General features: G+C 37.5%; 1 protein-coding gene across 3 annotated transcripts in view; it reads left to right on the top strand.

The window, feature by feature from the left end:
• Positions 1-19,281, top strand: part of LOC149548123 (transcription regulator) — a 66,895-nt gene that overhangs the window by 21,025 nt on the left and 26,589 nt on the right. For 2 of the 3 annotated variants that reach the window (XM_089792150.1, XM_089792148.1), the window contains 19 exons: positions 2,669-2,716; positions 2,796-2,924; positions 3,048-3,284; positions 3,370-3,519; positions 3,625-3,710; positions 3,814-3,919; positions 4,050-4,145; positions 4,294-4,446; positions 4,703-4,882; positions 4,984-5,231; positions 5,327-5,462; positions 5,555-5,680; positions 5,777-5,821; positions 5,922-5,999; positions 6,091-6,207; positions 9,793-9,919; positions 9,995-10,098; positions 10,238-10,408; positions 10,505-10,597. In XM_089792150.1, the coding sequence (XP_089648276.1) occupies positions 2,669-2,716; positions 2,796-2,924; positions 3,048-3,284; positions 3,370-3,519; positions 3,625-3,710; positions 3,814-3,919; positions 4,050-4,145; positions 4,294-4,446; positions 4,703-4,882; positions 4,984-5,231; positions 5,327-5,462; positions 5,555-5,680; positions 5,777-5,821; positions 5,922-5,999; positions 6,091-6,207; positions 9,793-9,919; positions 9,995-10,098; positions 10,238-10,408; positions 10,505-10,597 (2,430 nt within the window). The remainder of the gene's footprint in view (positions 1-2,668; positions 2,717-2,795; positions 2,925-3,047; positions 3,285-3,369; positions 3,520-3,624; positions 3,711-3,813; positions 3,920-4,049; positions 4,146-4,293; positions 4,447-4,702; positions 4,883-4,983; positions 5,232-5,326; positions 5,463-5,554; positions 5,681-5,776; positions 5,822-5,921; positions 6,000-6,090; positions 6,208-9,792; positions 9,920-9,994; positions 10,099-10,237; positions 10,409-10,504; positions 10,598-19,281) is intronic. The other variant, XM_089792149.1, reaches the window with a different exon arrangement.

The following is a 19,281-nucleotide window of genomic DNA, read 5'->3' as shown; positions in this document are numbered from 1 at the left end:
ATCTGATCTATGATTGTTCTTCTTTATTTATCTTTCCCTTGAGACAATTCATGGGTCGATCCCCTGTCTTATGTTGGGTTGTTCAGATGACTGTTGGCTGTATCTTATCCGAACTTGAATTTTGCAGATCTAATAGTACGTCTGGGAGTTACTGGTTATCCAGTGGGAGGTATCCATGCTTCTAATATTATCCATGCCACATATATTAGATTAATATGCTGTGAGAGTGAAATCTTTGGAGTTCACAAAATTTAGATCTGCAAAATAAATGACTTGGCCGTAAATTGCCCGAAGGAATTGGTTTTCTTCGAAGTCTGAGAGAGTTGTACCTGAGAAGCAACAGTTTAAAAGGTCGCTTGCATCTGTGGGGAACCTTACATGCTTAACAAGATTGAATTTGGGAGAAAATCAGTTCAGCAGCACCATTTGAATTTGTGAGAAAATCAATCAAACCAAATCAGAATTTGGGAGAAAATCAATCAAACCAATTCAGCTACACTGTGAGAGGACAGCCTACCGATTGATCTTCAATACTATTAGGCACAGTCTTAAAATTGTGTGGTATTTTTGCAGTTGCTTGAAGTTTTCTAGACTACTACCATGCAGCAATTTCAAATTTAGTTTCAATTCTTATTCTAATTCTAAGTCAAATTCTAATTTTGTAGAACCAAACAGAGAAAAAACATCTTCCCCATGAAATTCTGGGTGAACCAAATGGATCAAGAATAGATAAGTAGGAGATATTTTCCACAGCAAGTCAAATTGTTAACTGTTTAGTTTTTTGAGTCAAACTCATTGACCAATGTTTCATGAGTAGTGATTCACACGACTCCATCACTCATGAGAATAAATGGAACACATAGCACTCATTGGATCTAGGTGATGTTCACAGAGGTGAAGCACCAAGACTTACCGGGAGGTCACCCATCCCAGTACTACTCCAGCTTGAATGTGCTTAACTATGGAGTTTCCTCTATGGTTAAACCCACTCTGCGTGCAACCTCATTTGCAAAACCTTTAGTGTTGTGCCATATGAATAACAAATTCCAGATAAACAAATCAAGAATACAAATTCCAGTTCCCAATGCTTATTCCTGCAGCCAAACGGCCCATATGCTTGCGATTCTAGCTCACCTTTTGGGAGGAGATTCAATTTGCATAATAATGTAATATGACCTTACTATCTTTTGGGCTGGAAATTGTCTTGAAGGGAATAAGACTTGATCTTGGAAAGTTCATACTTCATAGAAATATTACAATCTAATGCAAAGCTGATATAATGCAATTACTGTAGGTGCACAAAACCTTTATTTCTTACTGTGAAGGTCTTGAATGGTTGTGAGAAGTTATTCTTCAGAGCAGCAGTAATGTGTTAATTTGGTGCTAAGTAGTTTGGGTCGATTTGACTTCAAATTTTTGAACATAATCTCAAGATTGATTTGCATCCAATTTAAATGGAGCTAAACTTTTATGGCTTTCTAGTATTTCTTTAATTTCATTTTTAATTGTGTTCTGTAGCTGTTTGGCTTTGCACACTGCAAGATCTTGCTCCCTGCTGTTGGATTATTATGTTCTTCCTTCACATAGTAAATTTTTTGCCTTCCATCTTTTCTCCAATATTGTTTCAACTTTCTTGCAACAAAAGCTGAGATAAGCTAATCACTGTAGGTTCTCAAAATCCCTGTTTCTGTAATTTTAGGGTCTTGATTAGTGGTGATGCTAAGATCAAATTGCACATTCAATATGTTTATGTGGCAATTTATATTCTGGTTTGATATAACTTTGAACAGAATATGCTAAGATCAAATTGCAGTCAAGTTCAAAGTAAATAAGATTTTCTTGCTTTCTAGTGTTTCTTATATTTTCACTTCTTTTGTGCTCTCTCCCTGCTTGTGTATTGTATGCATTCATTCCTATTCCCCTTGGACACTTTCTCCTCAGTATGATATTTTCCCCTTCAATTGTCTTCCCAGGATTGTTTTATGGTGGTTTTGATGGTCCTAGTGAGAAGCCAATTGAACTTCTAAATTATATTTTCTCTAACTATATCCTTCATTGGTACGAAAAATAATGGTGTATCTTATTTAGCAGGGCTAGATTACCCCAATAACATCAGACATGTTTCAGGAAAATGTTACCTTTTAAAGATTGAATCTTATTCTACAATGTAAACAAAAGAAGTGATTAATATCATTTAGCAAGCTGTCCTAGCAGTTATGAGGACATTTTCATTGTTCAATGTAGGTGAAAACTTAGGTTCAACTTTAAGAGAATCAAGTTATAACCATATTTTCGGATTCTTAAAATTTTAAGAGTTCAATTTTCATTTAATTTTGTCCTTTTGGAATATAGGGTTGTGGTTTATGTTAATTTTTTTGTAGCAACTGTGTATGTGTTATTATTGCATCTTCTTTGTTTCATGTTGTTGGTTAATCTTGTACGATTGAGATTGGTATTCCATATTGCATTCAAAAAACAACCAGACTCGACAGAGAATAACCTATATATAGATATGTAAGATTTGAAGGGGGCAATACAATAAGAAAATTATCTTAAGACAATTAGATCTAAAAAATGTTGATTTGCAATATCATTTGGTAGTTGAAATATCAGTTACATGAATGCCTCTTTAGTCTTTGCTAATGCATGATATGTACAATTGAATCAGGCATATGAAAAAGGGCTGATGATTGCGGTAATTCCATTTACATCAAAGGTATGATTTGCTGCTTTGTAATTTTTGGTTGCATGACGCTATTGAGGGGTATTAATCATAGTTACTTTTATAATTACAGATTTTAGAGCCCTGTCAGTCCAGTCTTGCATACCAGCCTCCCAACCCTTGGACAATGGGAATCCTCAGTTTACTTGCTGAAATCTATGCATTGCCGAATTTGAAGATGAATCTTAGATTTGATATTGAGGTACAAAATTCTCTTGCATTTTGTCATCATTGCAAAATAGTTTCATTTACTAATAGTTCTTTTTTGGATAACAATTAGCTGACATGTGATGAAATGTCAAATATGATCTTTCCTTTTTTGCAGGTCCTATTTAAAAATTTGGGGGTAGAAACAAAAGATGTGAAGCCTACGCAGCTTCTTAAGGGCCGTGCACGTGAGATTGAAGGAAATCCTGACTTTTCTAATAAAGATTTGGGAGCTTCTCAACAAGTGGGTACTGAGCATACAACAGGAACAGTGTCTTCAATTAGCCAGGCAGAGCTGCAGCCTGAAGTTTCAGTTTCAAATCCCAGTGTTCCCCATGCTCCAGTTTTACCTCAGGTTAGTTGGAACACTGATCAACAGGCTTTCCCTACGATTAATTCTATTTCCATGAATATGAGAGATAACTGTGCTTTTGTTTTAGTTTTCTGCTGCAGTTCATCTTTCGTCAAGTACAGGAGGAGAGGATGAAAAGGTTAGCACGCTAGCAGGATTGCCTGACCGTATGGCAGCTGGTCTTGGATTGTCACATCCTACTCCAGCCCAATCTCCATTTCCAGTTAGTCAGGTCCAGGTGAGCAATCTTCTTAGTGAAATGCTGTATTGTGAAACTGGATATTTTACTTGTATTTAGTCTAAATTATTTTTACATGATGTGTTCATAATGATGTTTTTGTAGTTTTCTATCCCAATTTCAAATATTGGTGCATATGTTGTGGTCAATCAAAAGCTCAATGCTCTTGGGCAGCAGCTACCGTTCCAAAGGTACTAAGCTTAGATCAAATCAGTGAGCCATTTCAAATGCAATTACTGAAGGGAGGTGTGTCATCTGTACATTTGAGACTTAAGAAATGAGCTATTGTTTCAGGATTGTTCCTGTGGCCATGGAGAGAGCTATTCGAGAGATCATAACTCCTGTTGTGGACCGAAGTGTCACCATTGCATGCATGACATCTCGTGAACTTGTGACTAAGGTAATAATAATCTTTTTGTATATATTATGCCATGCATAACTTATTGCTTTGTTTGTAATGTTGCTTAATCTGATAAGTTGTAGTTCCTTGCAAAGAAATAATATTGTTGCTTGACAACTGTTTCTTGTAGGATTATGCTATGGAGTCTGAAGAAAGCCGTATACGCGAATCTGCAAACAAAATGGTAGCAAGTCTTGCAGGAAGCTTGGCGCATGTAACTTGCAAGGTTGTTTTGTACTTTCAACTTTTTCCAGGAATATTTTTATTCTCACTTTTCTCATTTTCTCAGGTGAATTGGTTTATTAAATAATATTGGTAATTTTTACCCTTTTGTGGTGGGTACGTAATTAGATTTAATTAACCGTGGTGTTCAGGAACCCCTTCGCGTTGCGATGGCTAATCATTTGAGAAGTTTGCTACAACAACTAAATGTTGTGGGAGAAGTTCTTGAACAAGCTGTGCAACTTGTAACAAATGATAATCTAGATCTGGGTTGTGCTGTGATAGAACAAGCTGCAACGGAAAAGGTGATGTCATTTAGAAGACCACTGTTTTTTCAAACCATCTCTCTTGTTATATGAATTATTGCTTTTATACCGAAAGTTATCCTGAATTTTCTTTTTAGATTTTCAAAAGCTGATACTGTTAGTTAATATATTGATTGATTATGCTGGAACTATAGAGTAGTTGATTAACTATAGCTATGTTTGTTTGGTATTTATCATTAGCATTAAAACTTGATTTAATTAATGTTCTGAAGTGGGGTACCGATTGTTATGTCAGGCACTTCGTGACCTTGAAGATGTCATTGGACCTGCACTTTCTAATAGAAGGAAACAGAGGGAAACCCTTGGGTCAGCAATTTATGATGCTACTGTGTACTCAAAAAATCTAGCTCGATTGCCAGAGGCCCTCCGGCCAAAGCCTGGCCGATTATCTTTAGCGCAACAACGGGTTTATGAGGTTCAATTGTTTATACACCTTCCATGTACTTATATTCTAGTAGTAATATCTTTTTTTAACATGATTTTGCCCAATGCTTGATGGTGCATATGCTTTTGTAGGATTTTGCAAGACTTCCATGGCAGAATCAACCTACTCAAAGCTCTCCGGTAGCACCAAGTGGTTCATCCAATTCTAATGCTGGTTCTCTTGGATCTTCTTTTTCTCGTGTTGTTTATGGTTCTGCTTCAGCACAGGCAAGTTCAAGTGCTTACAATTCAACACAAATGGCATCAGGACTAGGTGTTGTTGCCCAACCACTGGAACAATCTTCTGAAGAGTTGGACTCTCATTCTGCATCATCTCATAGGTTCATTTCCAAGTGACCATCTTCCTATATTTGTATTTTCCTAATTTGAAGTGCGACTTATGAAATGCAGCCTAATTATATTTTATATGCTGTAGTGCTCCTGGTAGTCAAATTGCTATTGCAGATGGAGGGATGCGTCAAATCCCAGATATGTTAGTGTCAAGTTCCCTACCTACAAACAATAGTGCTATTACTGAAGGCAGTATTTTGGAGAATTCTAATTCTACAAAGGTATGATTTATTCAGCCTTGAATAACCTTGTGTTATTTTTTTGTAATCTTATTGTTTAAAATCACCAAATTTACGCAAAATTGCTCATGAAGGAGTCTGGACAAATAGTACGTCCTTCAACTCCAACTTCATCTATAGAATGTCTTGGCTCCTCCGGACTAGAGCCTTCCCTTAACACCGGAGAAGCACTTGATAAATATGAACTTGTATCTCAAAAGGTAATTTCATTGAGTATTTGATTCAGTTCAATTTATCTTAGAAGGTTTTGTTAGATTATAGACATCTTTTCTTGAAATATGGTTCCAATTTCGCAGTTGGAAGCAGCGATCTCAATGGGTGCCAGTGAACATGAAGTTCAGGCAAGATTTCTATTATTGAAATTACAAACATTTTTTTTAATCCGATAATAGCCAGATTTATATTACAATTTAATGTATTGAACAAAATTATTTTCTCCAGGGCCTTGTCGCAGAAATACCTGATATTATCCTTCAATGTATAAGTAGAGACGAGGCAGCCCTGGCAATAGCACAAAAGGTTTGATTCTAATGTTTGATAGTTTATGAACTGGTAACTCTGTATTTATCAGGTCTCATCTGATATTATTTTGTCAAATTTGTTGAAACAGGTATTTAAGAGATTATATGAGAATGCATCAAACAATTTACATGTTTCAACCCATATGACCATTTTGTCTTCTATCCGCGATGTTTGCAAACGTGTAGTGAAGGAATTGACAAGCTGGGTATGATTTTCTATATTGATTTTAGTGTCAGGCAAACTTTTTTGAATAATATGATGTATTTGTTTTTCTCAGTACAATAATTTAAACCGGAAAGATTTGGAGTTTGTTAGGCTGTTCAAAGCTTCTATTGTATGTGCATATAATGTTAAAAATAATTCAAACTGATGATGAAAACCTGTGATCAGATCTTTGAGATGAGTTACAGAAACCTTACTGAGATTCATAATTAGTATCAAAAATCTGCAAAAAAATCATGATTAATCTGGAATCAAGGTCGATGTTGATTTCCCTCCCAAAAATCAGCTAATATTGGTCAACTATAGTCATTGATTTTTGGGTAAAGAATTGCATTTAATCAGCAAAAAAAATCCTGTTTAAATCATGATTATTGCTTAAAAAGGGGTGCGGATTGCTGGTGCAGGGAAAACCCTGAACAGAGCGAGCCTGTAGTTAGAAACGACGGTGAAGAAGCCAAAGAGGTAGGACAGAGCTCATATGTAACTTCTAAAAATAGTGACTGTGAAGACGTGACTGCCTCTTTTCTCAAATACCATATTTACCTCTCAACAATGGCACTGCAGATCAGGTTCATTAATTGAGATTTTCTTAGGAGCACTGTTACTATCCACAGTTACAATGTCATGATTATTTCAGTTGTAGCAGAAAACCTTACACATGAGAGGAAGAGGCAGTAACCACTCTACGGTCCGGGAATGCAATTTTTTTATTAGCATTGCTGTTAGAATCACTTTGGCTACCACTTTTGTGTGATAACTATATAAACTTCAAACTTCAACTAGAAAGCCAACACCATAACACAAGGTGTTTTGTTTGCAAGGAAAACCCTGTTAAGGGAAAACCCTGGTGGGGATCATAACCACAAGATCATGCGCTACTATGAAAATATCCTTTTTAGAGGATCTGACCCTGTTAAGAGTTGATATAATACATTTAGTACATCTGTCCCTGTTTTAAAGGACTGAACCCTTGCTAAAAGGTTCCAACCCCATTAGGAGTTGATGAAGAGCACAATGCTCGTTGTCTAAGCACCTTGCCCAAATAGAGAAGGTTAAATTTACCTTTAAGAAGACTCACTATTTGAAATGTGAAAGTTAAGGCCACCTTCAAAGATTAACAGTTCCAATGAAGTGCACTAGGAATGATAACAGATTCCATTCACATCTCTTCTCAAACCATCTGACAATCTTTCAGCTTTGCTCTGATATCCAACATCAAGGCTCACACACATAATAATCATTCCACACATTACAATCAAGAAAATTACTTTCCTTTATACAAGTTACAACCAAGCAATTAGGTCAGCCTCTTAGGACTATTCCAATGCACAAGTAGATAAATAAACCCATGCTACGGCATACACATCTTCTTAACCAAATATACAACAATTACATAAATCAAATGACATGCTATGTTCATAATTAATGCTCGCCACATTATCAACACGCTACACCATCGTGCCGGCTACAAAAATTGTGTTCCACAAGCTGCACCCTAGCATTCAGTCCAACATAAACCAAATGATCCACAAATCTTGAAACATGCGCCAATCTAAGTCTTCTACCATGCATTATATTTGCAAACCTTAAAAGTCCAGGTCGCAAACATGCTTTACCCAAAATACAAGAACTCTGGCATAATTCTCTGTCACTGGCCTGCAACCAGTCTCCACCAAAACAGCTATAGCTTACTTAAATTGACACATAAAGAGCTGCGGCCATAGACATAAGGTCTACACTCATACTACAACACATATCCAAGCTCTCATATTCAAGACTGCTGACACTGTCCTTACTGCTCTAACCAGTACCCTGTAACATACAGAATCTAAGTCTGTCTAACTTCATTCTGAAACTACAGAACACATGTTGACATCAGTGACAAAACCTGTGAGCAAATCATCACGTTAACTACAATTCCGACTCAACAATCTCCCTCAATCTTAACAAGGTTTGCTGTCCAGTTTCCTGCTTTGAACACCATGTTTTTAAAAAATGGCCAAAGAAACAAAAACTATACCAAAAGATATTAGACCAAATCTTCCCAAACTCGAGCTATTGACAATTAGTGAAGAAGCAGTTTGAGCACTACTTGCATATGGACGAGGCAGACATCCCGAGCCTTTTCAATAGACCAGGAAGCAAGCATTGATGATGCATGTGAACTTGGCTTTTTTTGTTCTCTTGCTACCTTCTACTATTATAGAAAGTTGGCTAGTGCTATCTGATGATGAAGCCAATCCATTCTTGGAGATAGATGAATATAAGGGAGACGACCTTATCGACTGGTCATTGGTAAAGATCAACTCAAGCAATAAAATAAACCCCTTGGAACATCTGACTGCCTCCTGAAGTATATCAGTTTACAGTGATTGTGCTCTCATGCAATTAGCTAAATCAAATCAGGATTTTGGGTCAGATTTGAGGGTACCTTCTGGATTGTCAGTAAAGATCCATGATTCAGTTTTTTTGTTACCGCAGGAAGCAGTTTTGCCACCTAACGAAAAGCCAGCTCTCTTTGTTACACAAAGATAAAATTTTCTTCTGTAGAATTCTGCACAAATTACATGACTATGAATTCTGCTGTAGAGAAAAATGATATCTGGAGTGGCATCCTTCTACTGGAGAAATGTGCCTGATAGACATTTTGATGTCTTTAACAAGGTTGCTTAAAATGATCTGTTAAGAGCTGTGGTGCTGCTGCTGAAGGGAATAATGTTCTATGCACCAAGATCCACCTTATGGTATATTTTTATGCTGAATTGATTGAAACATTTCTCGAGGCTGGAGTTTATCCTTGAAGGTTCAAGGAAATCAATATGTGAAGGGAACATGCACATAACTTATTGCGGGCTCTGCTAGCAATTTATATAACCTCACAAATTGTAGAAAGAAAATGACAATAGATACAAAAGTCGAAGTTCATAAGACATCAGAAAATACAAAAATTGGTTCACCAAATCTTATTATGTACATATTTATTAATCTACATGCAAACTGCCATTGAATGGACCATGTAAAGACACCTCATTCAATTTAACTGGAAATGAGTGAAGATACCATATTTAGTTTGGCTACGATGCAGTTGGTGAGTGGAATATATAGATTACCTTATGTAGCTTAATTGAGATATTTGATTCCGTAGTGTATGTGGCTAAATGTAAACGGTGTAATGTAGAATGTAGAGATATTTACACGGGGAATTAATTTCAGGATGTTTGTATCATTGCATGCCAATTATTATGAGATAATTATACCATTTTCTTTTCTATGGACATTGAATTGGTGTGTAATCTTGTTGTTCGAATTCTCATCAATGGCTTATGTTCATCATATTTACATTTGCAATTTTCATTTTTCCCATCACAGCAGAGGTGTGAGTGCTCAGTAGAATACTCAACACGTTAAGATACATGAAATTGTTCCACCTACTAGATTTACATTGTGTGATTTCTTTGCAGTAGACTGTGGCTAGCGTTCCTTGGTTGAACCTATCTTGTAGAAACAGATTTTTTTTGAAATTTGATTTCAACACAATAATCCTTCATTGTACTTTTTGGTTTGACAGGTAATTTACTCAGATGAGGAACGCAAATTCAACAAGGATATAACTGTTGGTCTTATACGTTCTGAACTTATTAACCTTACAGAGTACAACATCCACCTTGCAAAACTTGTGGACGGAGGACGGAATGGTATGTTAAATTATCATTTTGTTTCTTTTCAGCAAGGCAAGATAGGTTGCTTACCTTCCTTTTTGTTTTATACAGCTTTGGCTACGGAATTTGCTATATTTCTTGTTCAAACTTGTGTGGTCCAAGAGCCAGGTGTCAGTGTTTCTGAGCTTTTCAATCTTATTGAGGCTCTGGGGAAGGTAATTCAAATTTTAATAATTGAAAAGAAGATTATTTTCTCCAAGGAGTTGCTGATCCTTCTTTGTATAGAACAACACGATGTTTTTTCTTGGATATTTGTTTAGTTTTTTTTATTGATACACTTTTTTAATTGTACAGGTGGCACAGAGGTCAGGTTCACCTGAGTCTTTGCTGCAATTGATTGAAGATGTGAAGAACATGTCTCTAAATGTGGCTTCTCAAACTGCACCTTTGGCTGGGAAAGAAGAGAAAGCTAGACTATCCAGGGATAAAAAGGTCCCTGATAATGTTAAAAATTTATTATGTTTGGTAATTAACTTGGGAGATTCATGATTGGATTCTTGATGAATTTAATTTTTTCAGTGGATATAATTTCACCTAAAAATGCCTTCTTTTTCAAAACAGGCGACCCTTGGTCGTGCTGGGACAACTCGGGATGACATCAAAATCATAAATCGTGATGGTGGGTTTATTGATCCCCCTGGTTTTCGCGAGCAGGTTAGTATGCTATTTTGGTGCTTATGTGATTGATGACAAATAATAAATTATTTGTAAAATGTTTTCAATGTTTCACTCATCTAAAAACAGATTCTCCAAGTTGATCGGTCGTATGTAGTTTTTGGTTTAAAGCCCATGAACTGTCAATTTATTGAATATGCTTGTGAGCCAACAAAATGGTTACTGACTTGATCTTTTCAGGCAGTTCACCTGTGAGAATCAGTAGGAAGTATTTCAATACAAATTGTTATTTAAATTAGATTTAAATTTAATTTTTCAATCACACACTTCTTTGTATGTGTTGAATGGAAATACTTACATGTCTACATTTGGCAATAAGGGGATTGTAATGGCACGTGTCCACACGAAACATTTATTAAAATTATTCTAAGGGAATAATATGTTTTATTCTTAATTGAATAAGATGCAAACAAATGATTAAAATGAGACATCTTAATCATAAAATATGCCATATGGTGAGTGCGATTTATTTTTCAGTAATACCAGAAGAACACTATCAAATGAAATATTTGAGAACCTTAGAATACGAAGATTGCACATATGGAATAAATGTCATTGGGAAAGCTAAGAGCTTCGAAGGAAGAAACCGTTTTTTTTATAGAGAACAATGGGAGTGAGGCCATAAATGCTCTGGGAAGGGTCAAATGCACACTATACAAAGAGGTTCATCTCAGGGTGGAGCTAGAGACATAACTACCCAATTCTAGGGCTATGATTAATGGGATAGAATAACAAGGTGACAATATTGATTGACAGTGAGGCTGCTCATAGTTTCATATATACAAATCTTGTTACTAGGAGAAATTCAGGTACTAGCAAGTTTAATGGGTTTAATGTTAGTCATGCAGATAGCCATATTATATGTTGTAGGAGGCGAAAACAACAGCCTAACTGTTTTTTTGTACAAAGACATCTCTGAGACTACAAATTGGGGGAGATGTCACTCCACAATACTGCCAACTCTACCACCTCTGCCACCTCAGTTGGGGAAATTGCCAGGCTGATTGCTATATGGTACATGCCACTATGTGCTAATTGCAACCTTTGACTTCAATAAAAACTAGTTTTCCATTCGGGTGGGACTTGTAAAGATGTTATATTGTACATTTTTCGTTTGAGATTTCAATTCACCTCAATTAGTATATTAGCATTGCCCTCCCATTATCGAACCCTACTGTCCCAGAATTGCAGGGCCATGGTGCCCCCTTGAGACTTGTACCCACGTCCCTGATACCTGCAGTAAAGATCTTCTTATGTTCAAACTCCTGTTCTTGTATCTCAGGTAAAGATCTTCTTATGTTCAAACTCCTGTTCTTGTATCTCCAGCACTTTGTTTGGTTTCAGATTTATTGATATCATTCCTGTTGATATTAGTTCTCTTGGTACCTCCTGTATTCCATGAAGTTCCTTTGGCTTCGTGGTTGCATTTCTTGTCGTCCTTGAGCTACTTTCTATTTTAAGTTTCATCCATTGTTTCTCCTATTCATTTGAGTTATATGGGTGAAATAGCTCAATCTTTGATGACATGACAATTTCCATCAGGTTGTTAGTTTTCTTGGTCTTCGTCAGTTCATGCAGTCACCGCTGTTCGCGTTGGTTGCAATAATGTTCATTCCCATTGAATTTAATATTATGCAGAGGTTTATCCTATTTTCCAACCGCTTCAAGTAATATGAAATATCTCTTCAGGAGCTGGCTCTATGGAATACAATGGAATTGTAATGGGCGTCCTCTCACCGACTATGAACCATTTCTCTTTTGTGTTGCCTTGTTTACGATATACGATATATTTCAGCAGGTCCCAATAATATTTCAGCCAACAAGAAAAGACCTTTCTGGGCCAGGGACACTATGGAAGAAGCCGAACAATATGCAGCTCCATGTGGCACTTTCAAAGAGAGTAAAAAGCTGATAGGTATGCTAATTATGTAGCTTTGATGAGTTACAGTACAACATCTGAACCGTCCAGTGTTGAAGAAGCTTCAAACCAGCAAGTGCGGAAGGATGCCATGATGGAGGAGTACCAATTTATCAATAAAAATGATGTATGAGACATTATTCCAACACCAAAAGGTAAATCAGTTGTTTCATTTAAATGGTTGTTTAAAAGTAAGGATGCTGCTGATGGAATTATATAAAACCATAAAGTTAGATTTGTAGCTAGAGGTTTTTCACAAAAGGAAAGCATAGACTATGAAGAAACCTTTGTACTAATAGCTCACTGTACTTCCCTTAGAACTATCATTGCTATTGCAGCAGTGAAGGGCTGGTTAATTTAAGAGGAAGTATACATTGAGCAGCTAGAGGGCTGTGTTATTCCAGATAGGGAATTTCATGTGTGCAGGCTAAAAAAGACATTGTATGGCCTTAAGAAAGCTCCCTGTGCTTGGTATGGGAGAATTGATCACTATCTTTTTAAGTTTGGGTTTTCGTAAGAATGACGCAGTTCTGAATTTATACTTCAACGTAAGTTTGGTTTTTCGTAAGAATGACGCTTAATTTATACTTTAAGGTAAATGATGACAAAGTGCTGTTTCTTGTGTTTTGTGTTGCTGACTTGTTTCTCACTGGTAGTAATGATGATCTCGTTGTCAAATGTAAGGAGTTAGCTTCAATATTTGAAATGAAAGATCTTGGTTTGCTGCACTATTTCCTTGGGTTTGCGCTGTGACAAAGAACAAAAGAAATCATATCAGGTCAAGGTAAATATGTAATTGATATTTTGAAAAGATTTGGCATGTTAAAGTGTAAATCAACGGGCACTCCAATGGAAATAAATCTGAGAAAGTTACAAGATGATGCAACCACTCCAGATTTAGTTGATACCACTATGTACAAACAGTTAATTGGCTTTTTGATGTATTTGGTGAACACGAGGCTTGACATATGTTATGTAGGTTAATACTTTGAGTTAGTTTAAGTGTGAACCACGTCAAATTCATCTTGTGGCAGCCAAACACATATTGAGTTATGTTTGTGGTACAGTGGGATATGGCTTGAAACATTCTTCATGTGTAGAGTTGAACTTGCAGCGGTTCTCTGATAGAGTACTTCAGGATGTTGTTTCAGCATAGGATCAATTGTAATTTCCCAGTGCAACAGTAAACAATCTTGTGTTGCTCTAATTACAGCTGAAGCAGAATATGTTGCAGCATGTGTGGCTACAGGAGAAGCTTTATGGCTTCAAAAATTGCTCACAGGTCTATTTGGGCAGCCATTGGAACTTTTAGTGATTATGTGTAATAACCAAAGTTGTGTGAAGCTTTCGGTTAATTCAGTCGTTCATGATATAACAAAACATGTGGAAATGAAATACCATTATTTGAGGGATACGGTTCAAAGGTAAGTGATTGAGCTCAAGTACATTTCTACAAAGAAGCAGATTGCAGACATTCTTGTAAGAATTTTCCTTAGGGCAAAATCACCCAAGATCAAGGAACTTAAGCACGAGCACAACAATAGACCAGCAAGGTATGATCAGAGTAACAATATCCAAAATTGATGTATTGTCATGTGTTGTTTAGTTATGTACATACACACTAGGAGTGCCTGATTATAAAGGCCTCTGGAATGCTTCTAGAATGCCTAGGAATCAACACACTGATAAATCTTACAACAAGGCACATGTCCACCAGGAGTGGATTATTCTCCATTAAGCACAAGAGTAAGTGCGATGATGAGAGGATAAGCCTACAAAGGTGTAGCACGTAAAATTATGTTGTAGACACTATGTGCTAAAATATGAGTGCGCATAATTGTGTTGTCTATATGACAACTTAGTTAATTATGCAAACTCTAGTGTTGTAGACACGATGTGCTGAATTAGAGTTGCTTACTCCAGTGTTGTCAACATGACAACTCATAAGAGTACACAAACTCCTCCTAGGTGTCAACTAATAAATAATAAAATAATGCATTGACCTAAGTAAATTTAAGTAAAGTGTAATAAGTGAATACTTATTTACACCAACACCCCTCCTTAAGTGCAACTTAGGGGAATGCACTTAAGCTCACAAAAATTAGGATGAAATGCATAATGGGTCCCAAGGTACTAGGCAATGTTAGGTACCCATGTACAAAAGCAATGCAATCTCTCATAAAGCGGAGAAAGAGGGCAAACCTCATGGGAAAAACCCTCCCCCAAAAAGAGAGATGAAAAAACAAGATGCATGGATGGATGGAGTAATCAAAACCCCCCCAATACGACATACATCAAGTATATACAAGAGAGAAATATGAGAAGGAAAAAACCTCTAAGAGGAAAAAGTCCCCCCCATAAAAGAGAAGAAGAAGGATACAAGATAGTCCACCCCCCCCCCCCCAAATGTAGAGTGCCGATTAATGATAGCTGCTCCAATGTAGAAGCTGATCCATGACTGCTGAATAATGTTTCTCCCCTTTGGAAGAAACAATGACAGAGGTACAGGTGAGATGCTTCCCCTATGTGTAGAAAGAATCCCGAAGATGAATGGTGTCTCTGAAACCTGCTCAACTGTCCCTGTGTCAATGCTGATTGTCGCTCCTTCCAACACTGCGGAAAAGAACAAGTGCAGTTCTAGCAAGGATGGATGTAGAACTTGTCCCAAAGAACCAACTGCCTCCTCAAATGATAAAGAGACCTCTTGCAACTGCTGTACATAAGGATCCACAATCACATCAACCTTTAAAGACTGATCATGTAGAGAATGGACAGGAGGGTCAGAGTGAACCCTCGCAACAACTGAAGAAGGATCTTCTTCATCAAAGAGAAGATGTATATCATCGATGATGTCTCCCAAATCTGTTATGTGTGACTCCACAAACAAACCTGAAATATCTGTCAAGAAGTCATCCACTGATGTTGGAGCTAGAAGACAAGGTGTACCTTGCTATGTTGAAGTACATGAACCTATCATTGTGGCAATGGATGAAGTATTTGCCTCAACAAAGAGAAGACAAATATCATCGATGATGTCTCCTACATCTTCAATGTGAGACTCCACGAACAGACCTGCAATATTTGGAAGGAAATCGTCCCATGAAGCTGAAGTAGGAAGACATGGTATTTCCTGCTGCACTGAATCAGAAGCATCTGTGGTTGGAATTGGATCAGTAGTAGCAATAGGAGCATCAAGAGGTGTGATCTCATTTGGAGAGGATGCAACTACAACTGGAGGTAAAAGATCTTTTGGGAATGAAGGAATATGTGGATCTCCATACATCTCCCAAAGATAGATCCAAATATCATATAAATTAGTTGACTTTGTGTCATCAAGTGAATCCATAACCTCCATTTCCATATGTAGAAAGAGGGCACGACAAATGATGGAACCAGTGTCACCATTGTATGAAAGTCTTTTTGCATATGGCAATGCATTATGTTGACTAAGATAAGTGAGAACCAATCGACTCCATTGCTTATAGTTTTGTGTTGTCAAGGTAATTAAATCTTCCTCATCCATGATGTACTAATCAATGTACTTTCCAAAATGCAAAAAAAACAATTAACCCCCCCTAATGTATGATTTGGTGCTTTATAGGTAGTGCGTGTACAAGAGGTCACTTGCCAAAATGTACAAAGTGGACTTCTAATTTTGCTGTTTACAACTGCCTTTTGAGACTCAAATATGTCACTAAGCACTGTAGCTCGGATGTACAACAATTTTGAAAAGTAATCAAAGCAAAACAATGCAGAAAAGGCCCCAAGTCTGAAAGTGATATTTTTGTTCACACAACCCTATAATCTGATTGTAGATCTGGAAAGTAGACAAAAAATTAAGCATTTAAAAAAAAAACGGAACCTAAAAATATGTCCAGAGGAGCCTGTACGGAGCGTTTCAAGTTGCAAAATGTAGGATTGGACAGGTACAATCACCAAAAGGCGCAATTTCCGACAAATCCGTGCACCAAAACCATAAAAGAACACCACCACTGAAAAGTTTAGGAAATTCTACCCAAAATTAAAAAAAATCGCACCTGATTTGGAGTTTGGATGACTGAGTTATGGCCTCCCAAAGTCGGACTGTCAAATCAAAACTGAATTTAGAGAGGGTTCTAGGCAGAAAATTGTGAGGTTAAATTTGATAGTCAAACGGCCATCAAGCAATGCTATTTGGCCTAGAAATGATGGTTAGATGACTGTCAAATTTAGGCTCTTAAAATGATGACGTCAGCAAAAAATGGGCCCCCCGGATGACATGGTAGGGCCGTACTGTATGGATGTACAGAATTTTCTGATGTGTCAGCATACGGTCCTACATGGTAGTCGTATCATACGTGTTAATGTGACAATTCGCTATCGAATGTGCTTTTTGTTAGCGTGCCACGTGGAGGGGTGGCTAACTCAGATTGGGGCACATGTGGAGGGCTCCTGTGAAAGATGCTTGGTAGGAGGAGGGGGTCCCCGGAAGGGATGCGTGGGAGGTCCTTGTGCTGCGTAGCTCGTGCCGGAAAAAGTTGCAGCGACGGTCAGGAAATATTCTCCTTGTTGGAGTATTCGTGCGGCCGACAAGAGTGGTGAATCCGGTGCCAGAGAAGTCAGTCGCAGCGGCGCCAATGCTGGGAATCTTCGTTGGAGCCGAGATTTGAAGTGTTGTGCCACAGATTTCGCTGGCGGTTGGCTTTTTAAAACCGGCGTCAGGGAGTGCAATACATATTATCCCACATTGGTTGTGGATTCTCCCTTGGCAATGTTAGAGAGAAAGCTCGCGGGAGTAAAAGATAACAGAGGGTGGATGGAAGTTGGCCGTCGGGTAATAGTGTTCGCCAGATTCGACTTAAGCCGATGTTGGAATTTGCAGAATTATTCTGCCGGTGGGAATAGAACATGGCTGCTGAAAATTGCCAATAAATAAAGGAATATTCCCAGCGAATATTCCTTGCGGAGGTCGGGGTTTCATCACCCGGTTCCTACAAATTTTTTTTCTCTACAGGCCCAACCGGCAAAAAAAATTTCCAAAAATTTGCAGAGAAAAAATAAAATACCGATCTGAAATAAAATAAATTGCAGATCTAAATAATGATCATATCGTACTTGCAAATCGGGCCTTTGGGTGCTGGTTTGCAAAAATATTTTGCCTCAAATTTGACTATGGCCTAAGGTAGGTGAATTTATAGTCGATTTTCACCGAATCGATGTTCCGGACGCAACGACGAGGTCCGTTTTGGCTCTAGATGCTCCCAATGACTGTGATACTTCGGATTTGGGTTGAGGTGACCTCAGAGAGGTGAAGCAAGATCGGTCTCGAACGGCTATGTGAAGAGAAATTCCCTTAGCTCTGATACCATGTAAGAATTTTCCTTAGGGAAAAATCACCCAAGATCAAGGAACTCAAGCACAAGCACAACAGTAGACCAACAAGGTATGATCAGAATAACAATATCCAAAATTGATGTATTTTCATGTCATGTTCTGTTATGTACATACATACTAGGAGTGCTTGAATATAAAGGCCTTTGGAATGCTTCTAGAGTGCCTAGGAATCAACACACTGATAAGTCTTACAACAAGGCACATGTCCACCAGGAGTGGATTATCCTTAATTAAGCATAGGAGTAAGTGCGATGATGAGAGGATAAACCTACAAAGGTGTAGCACGTAAAATTATGTTGTAGACACCATGTGCTAAAATAGGATTGCGAATAACTGTGTTGTCTACATGACAACTCAGTTAATTATGCAAACTCTAGTGTTGTAGACACCATGTGCTGAATTAGAGTTGCTTACTCCAGTGTTATCAACATGACAACTCATAAGAGTATGCAAACTCCTAGGTGTCAACTAATAAATAATAAAATAATGCATAGACCTAAGTAAACTTAAGTAAAGTGTAATAAGTGAATACTTATTTACATCGACAATTCTTACCAAGCTGCTTCCGAGAGTGAAGTTTTGCTACTTCCTAGATAAGCTTGGTATCGTGGAGAATGATGCTCTTGCTTAGAGTGAGTCAACTTTAGTAATTCTATTCATATATTAATGAGTTCTCTGTGAAAGAAGTTCGTGATTGCCCTTGCTAATGAGTTCTTTGGGAGAGAAGTTCGAGGTGCCATCCATTGTTAATGAGTTCTACGTGAGAGAAGTTCAAGGTTCAATCCTTTGTTAACGAGTTCTTCTCAGCAAGAGAAGTTCGAGGTGCAATCCCTTGTTAACGAGTTCTTTTCTGCAAGAGAAGTTCAAGGTTCAATCCTTTGTTAACGAGTTCTTCTCTGCAAGAGAAGTTCGAGGTGCAATCCCTTGTTAATGAGTTCTTCTCTGCAAGAGAAGTTCGAGGTGCTATCCCTTGTTAATGAGTTCTTCTATTCAAGAGAAGATTGAGGTGCAATCCCTTCTATGACCCTTTGGGAGTAGCTATGGTGGATCTACCCTTTGGAAGTAGCCATGGTGGAAGTCACGTGTGTGACTTCATGACATTATTTGCTGTTTTCTGATTCACTATCTAGGAGTAGCTATGGTGGATATTGTTATGCCGAGTTAACAATTTTAATCGAGAAAATCTATGATGAGATTTTTGTTGACATTACTTTTGGTTACAGCTATGCGTTCTTAACATGAGATGACATATTGAAGATCTCTCTTGTACTAAGAGGGAGGGTTGAAGTTGATAGCTGCACTTGAGATCTTCTCATGTTCAAACTCTTGTTCGTGTATCTCCAACATTTTGCTATGTTTTTAAATTTATTGC

Source organism: Cupressus sempervirens, chromosome 7 (genome assembly GCF_028749045.1).
Source record: "Cupressus sempervirens isolate cs-2001-9-10 chromosome 7, ASM2874904v1, whole genome shotgun sequence".
Lineage (NCBI taxonomy): Eukaryota > Viridiplantae > Streptophyta > Pinopsida > Cupressales > Cupressaceae > Cupressus > Cupressus sempervirens.
Note: the sequence above shows the minus strand (reverse complement) of the source record. Positions and strands in the feature narration are given on the sequence as shown.